This window comes from Rhincodon typus, chromosome 19 (genome assembly GCF_021869965.1).
Source record: "Rhincodon typus isolate 14 chromosome 19, sRhiTyp1.1, whole genome shotgun sequence".
NCBI classification, from domain to species: Eukaryota; Metazoa; Chordata; class Chondrichthyes; order Orectolobiformes; family Rhincodontidae; genus Rhincodon; species Rhincodon typus.
The window spans coordinates 46,235,039-46,241,038 of NC_063350.1; the positions used below are offsets into that span (position 1 = coordinate 46,235,039).

Consider the following 6,000-nt stretch of genomic DNA (forward strand, 5'->3'; position numbering starts at 1 on the left):
CTTATCAATGATGTTCTCTGCATCCCAGATGATCCTGAGTGCATCCAGCTCCAGGTCCCGTTCCCTAACGCGGTCTGTCGGGAGCTGCCACCAGGTGTTCTTCTCACAGGTGTAGCCACCACGGACACTGGAAGTCTCCCTGATCTTCCACATCCTGCAAGAGGAGCATGCCACTGCCCTAACTGCCACCCCCACTGCCTTCAGTGTAGACAGAAAGAAAGTAAGTTTAAGAGCCCTTACCTGTACCCCTGCTCAGCCTCCTCACGCCGAAAACTCTCAAGCAAAGGCCTCAGCACTTCCACTCTAACAGCCCTCTCTCTCAGTGCTTGCTTCCTTCTACACTTTTACCTTTACTCCTCCTCACAGACTCATATATTTTTTAGTCAGAAGAGGAGGGAAGGTCGGAAATACCAATGTAGTGTTTCAGGTTTAACCACATCTTGACACCAGGTTCTGTCTGACCTGCTATACAGTCATGATAACTGTGGCAATGTCTCCTGGAATTCCACTGTGATGACTCTCAGTGGCCCTCTGATTCACTGCCCTTCTTCACCGTAAGCCCTCAGAAACGTTTAGGCGGTTAACTTTCCCACCCTTGGTTGAAAGGAACCTCTATTGCAGAGGGTGGGAAAACCAACGTGCCTAAACTCATGAACATAATTCCAGTCATTAACACCTCAGCCAGTTGGAATTACATTCATGAATACAATCTTGTTAAGGCAAAAATAGGAAATACATTCTTTACTCAGAGAGTAGTAAGGGCGTGGAATGCCCTGCCTGCAAAAATAGTAGACTTGCCCACTTTAAGGGCATTTAAATGGTCATTGGATAAACATATGGATGATAATGGAATAGTTTAGGTTAGATGGGCTTCAGATTGGTTTTCACAGGTCGGCGCAACATCGAGGGCCGAAGGGCCTGTACTGCGCTGTAATGTTCTATGTTCTATGTTCGCAAATTTAGCAACATATATGAGGTGTGTACCTGGTGGGGTGGACGCTCTTCCTCCAAACTCCAGTGAATACAAATTTCTTCGGTAACATAGCTCCGTCATAATGAAATTGTTCCTTCGTGCAAATTACATGGTTACAGGTGAAGTATGATTGGGCGAACAAGTCCATCCAAGCAACGCAGCAATACTGGATGATGCCATCAAACTAGACTGAGGCAGGCAAGCAGGACTGAACCCAAAAAGGGCCTCGGTTCAAAAGGCTTAGATAACATTGAGCGAGGTAGAAGGGAAAAATAGGGAGTACAATTTAAAGAGCATGGTTGTCAGGACACTGAAAGGATCCTGGGGAGCACAAGGAAGAAATAGGAGTATCACAACGCGAGGAATAAGGACGACAAGGAAGAGTGTGAGGTACAAATTCAGGGTGGGGAACACAATGGGGTATAGGTGGGCTGAGGTGACACAGAGAATTAAATAAGGGATGGTGTAAGGCTAAGGCTGGGCATGGAGTCTGGATGAGAATGGGATCAGGGAGAAAAGCAAAAATATCAAGAGAGATAGGTGAAAGAACCAAGGGGGATTGAAGAAAGACAGTGGATGCCAGTAGAAAGGAGAAGATCATTACATTGATGGGCTGGAGAAGTGTTGTGTAGAGGGGAGGGGAGAGGGGAAACAAAGTCATTTTGAAAATTTACAACCACCAACTCCTGAATCATCTTGCAAAAGAAGACCTTACAGAGAATCTCTACAGTGTAGAAGCAGGCCATTTGGCTCATCAAGTCCACACCGAGCCTTCAAAGAGCATCCCACCCAGACCCATGCTATCCCTATATTTCCCATGGACATCCCTGGGCAATTTTGCATACCCAGTCCTCCTAACTTGCACATCTTTGGACAGTTGGCGGAAACCCTACATAGTTGCCCAAGGCTGGAATTGAACCCAGGTCCCTGGTGCTGTTAGGCAGCAGTGCTAACCATTGAGCTGCTGTGCTGCCCCATAATGTGCATTACAAATGTGCGCTAGGGGAAGGCAATGGCCTATTGGTATTATTGCTGGACTGTTAATCCAGAGACCCAAATAATATTGTGGGACCTGGGCTTGAATCCTGCCATGGCAGGTAATGGTATTTCATTTCAATTAAGAAAAGTCTGGACCTAAGAGTCTAATAATAACCATAAAATCATTGTTGATTTTTGGAAAAGTTCATCTGGTTCACTAATATATTAAGTGAAGGAAACTGCCATCCTTACCTGGTCTGGTCTGGCCTACACATGACCCAAGGTCCAGAGCAATGTGGTTGATACTTAACTGCCCTCTGGGCAATTAGGGATGGACAATAAATGCTGGCCTAGCTAGCACCTCGCTCATCCTGTGAATGAATTTAAAAGATCAACAGGAGGTGTGAGCTGAGATACGTTTATACTTGTTTTTGCACAGCACAAACCACCTAACTTAGAGAATTGAAATAGAACCTGAAAACTGATATTGTGCATGCCCTCAGTCAAAGGCTTAGCACTGAAGGGAAGAACTCACAGCAGAATAAAGGTGAATAAACTCTGTCAGCTCCTGACACTGACATCCCAACTCTGTTCTGTGATTCATTAAACTCTGAGAAGAAGAGGACCTAAAGTCACCAGCAGTGTTTGATGTGATGTGGTTTCTTCAACATTAGCATTGATAGCCTACACCACAGAGACTTAAGTTCTTATTGAGGTCTATCTATAGTCTGGGTACTGTGCTTACTTACATTAGTATAACATTATATACAGAGCTGACTGACTGACTGACTCGGTGTACTAGTGTGACTGTTCATTTACTGACTGAATGGACAGAGAACCTTTAAACAAGAGCATCACATGTTGTGACATCATCTAGCTGTCTTAAAGATACGTTACCTTTCTGACAACTGTGCAAGATAACAGTGCTGATGTTCGTTTGGTGTTTGTTCCTCATGCAGCCATGCAGGAGCTTTCAAAGCCTGTGCATCTAAACGTTAAGGCCATGTGGTTGGAATCATTATGCAGTCTGTAGCTTGCAAGGTTGTAGGGCAGTACCACAAAGGATAATGAAGGCCACCTTGAGCCAGATCGATCTATTTACTACGTGCTTGGAAAGCAATGCAAAGATCAAGACTACAGAGATCCGGCACACGGCACAATAGGGAAGAGGACAACTTCTCATGGAAGGTGCATCTCGCAATTCACAGGTGGCTAGAGGGCAGGCTTTCACCTAACACAACCAGCCCATAGGGTAGCTAGACTGGGTCAGCTCTCAAATAAAAAAACAACATCGCATTCCTGAAATGTCTTCACAGATCAGTACATTCTGCAATCAACTTAATCCAACAGTGGTACTAGTATTGCTGAGATTAAGAAGGAGGAAGATAAAGAGAAGATCAACAGATCCAGAGGTTCAGAAAGCAGTAGCTATGCCTGAAGAGGGGAACAAGGGTCTTCAGTGCCATCAAGCTGTGCACTGAGAGACGGTCTACTGAAGGTGGTGCAGCTATTTGGAAATAAGTGAAGAGCAGTGTCAGAGACATCTTTACCTGACTAGGGACATTATCACCTACATCTGTCCCCTTCTTCAGGTAGATCAGACAGCTAGGCAACTTGAGAGGCAGGACTGTTTCTGATGTGTTAAAGATCACAATGGCATTGAACTTCCTACAAGCCAGCTCCTTTCAAACCTCAGCTAAGGAGATGTGACGGACATTCACACAAGTGCATTTGTGAGTTGATTGATGCCCTTTACAGGAAAGCAATACAGTTACAGTTTGCACAATTCAGCACAGAGCCACAGAGCTGTGGAATTGACAGCCATTGTTGGGTTCCCTCAGGTACAAGGGGCCATCGATTCTGAACATGTGACACTCTGCCAGTTCCCTGGCATCTTCCAGTCAGATTTTTGAAGAGGAAAGGATTTCACTCCCTCATTGACCAGTTTATTAGTGACCTACCAGTGTGTATTCCCTATCCAGGAAACTGTCACGACGTTTACATTCTACACAACTCCCAGCTTCAACATGTGAGCATTCTCTAGGACTGTCGTTTCAGGTTCATTGCATTCCTGACACATCACTTGATCTTTGACTGCTCCATCTCACATTTTACTATCACATCAAACATGATCATGTTGAATGTTATTGAATGGGCCAAATGGCCATGTCCCTTTTTCATATTTTCTCATTACAATCTAAAATATCAAACTCTTCCTCCATCAAGGCAAGCAGAATCTTTGTCAATTGGCCAATCCTGACTTTGTTGAAATGCCATTTTCTCAATCTCCATTGTTTGTACAACGAATGAATGGAGTTGTTTAAAGAAAATGAAAATGACCCTATGAATTTTCTCCCGAGTAGCTTGCAGCACTGATCTGGGGTTTTCCAGAAGATTCAGGACAAGCTAGGGCATTGGTAACACCAAGCTCCCAAGCCAGTAAAACATGTTCATAAAATTTGCTTTTACTTTCGTTTAAAGTTGTTAAAAGTTAAATTTGGAACAGAAAAGTTTACAGTAATTAAAGTTTATTTTGTAATTTTAGATTATTTCTTTAAAAAAGATTACATTTTGCAGGAACCAAATTAATGTTGTTTAAAGATAAATGGAGTGAGCTGATGTTCGAGAATGGTCCCATCTGTGAGGTATCAAACATCAAACATCAAACAAAACCCTGTCCCCCTGTGGCTCTGGACAGAAACTGCCACAATGAAAAGCAGGAGTTTCACACATTGGGACTGGAAGATATTTTTAAAGTGTCCTGTGTAACTCTTCCAACAGCAACTCTGTACAGCTGCTACAAAATAATTATGGTAGAGACCTAGCAACAGTGTGTTCTGTCTACTCTGTCTGATTTTAAAAGTTGGTTGGGGAAATGAGGGAAAAAATATATCAACCACCACATCAGACGATACCTTCAAATCTGCAAAATGCATTCAGCATGTATTTCTCTAGGTTATGCTAATGTGAACTTAACTCTAATCTAATTATTTATCTGTCTTTCAGGGTTTAATAGTGATCACCACCGATATTAAATACAGAAACTGAAAACCAAAATACTGCAAAATGGAAAACCAAACTGCAGAGAAGCTGTCAAATTCATCTAGAGTTAACAGACAACACCTACTTATATCTTATCATAATCTCACATGATTCGCCTGAATGACAACACAAATTAAATCAGCTTTGCATCATTGCAAAACCATGACTAGTAATGTGCCTCTTTCAATTAATACTTTGTATTATTATGTCAGGTGTGTCCAGAAAGAATTTCTGACTCAATATGGAGATAGGCCAACTAGAGGGGAGGCCATATTGGATTTGGTGCTTGGCAATGAACCAGGTCAGGTGTCAGATCTCTCAGTGGGAGAGCATTTCGGTGATAGTGATCACAACTCCCTGACCTTTACTATAGTCATGGAGAGGGATAGGAGCAGATGGTATGGGGAAGTATTTAACTGGGGGAGGGGGAATTACAATGCTATTAGGCAAGAACTGCGGAGCATAAATTGGGAACAGATGTTCTCAGGGAAATGCATGACAGAAATGTGGAACTGTTTAGGGAGCACTTACTATGCGTACTGGATAGGCTTGTCCCACTGAGGCAAGGAAAGGATGGTAAGGCGAAGGAACCTTGGATGACAAGATGTGGAATATCGAGTCAAGAGGAAGAAGGAAGCTTACTTTAGGTTGAGGAAGCAAGGATCGGACAGGACTCTAGAGGTAGCCAGGAAGGAATTGAAGAATGGACTTAGGAGAGCTAGAAGGGGGTATGAAAAAGCCTTGGCGGGTAGGATTATGGAAAACCCCAAGGCGTTCTATACTTATGTGAGGAACAAGAAGATGGCCAGAGTGAGGGTAGGGCCGATCAGGGATAGTGGAGAGAACTTGTGCGTGGAGTCGGAGGAGGTAGGGGAGGTCCTTAATGAATACTTTGCTTCAGTATTCACCAGTGAGAGGGACCTTGATGTTTGTGAGGACAGCATGAAACAGGCTGATATGCTCGAACAGGTTGATGTTAGGAAGGAGGATGTGCTAGAAATTTTGAA

General features: G+C 43.4%; 1 protein-coding gene across 1 annotated transcript in view; it reads left to right on the forward strand.

Moving 5' to 3' along the window:
• LOC109913673 (bactericidal permeability-increasing protein-like) overlaps window positions 1-5,153 on the forward strand; it is a 46,924-nt gene extending 41,771 nt beyond the window's left edge. The window contains exon 16 of the mRNA XM_048608440.1: window positions 4,958-5,153. Within this exon, the coding sequence (XP_048464397.1) occupies window positions 4,958-4,999 (42 nt within the window). The 3' untranslated portion in view covers window positions 5,000-5,153. The remainder of the gene's footprint in view (window positions 1-4,957) is intronic.
• The last annotated feature ends 847 nt before the right edge of the window (window positions 5,154-6,000 follow it).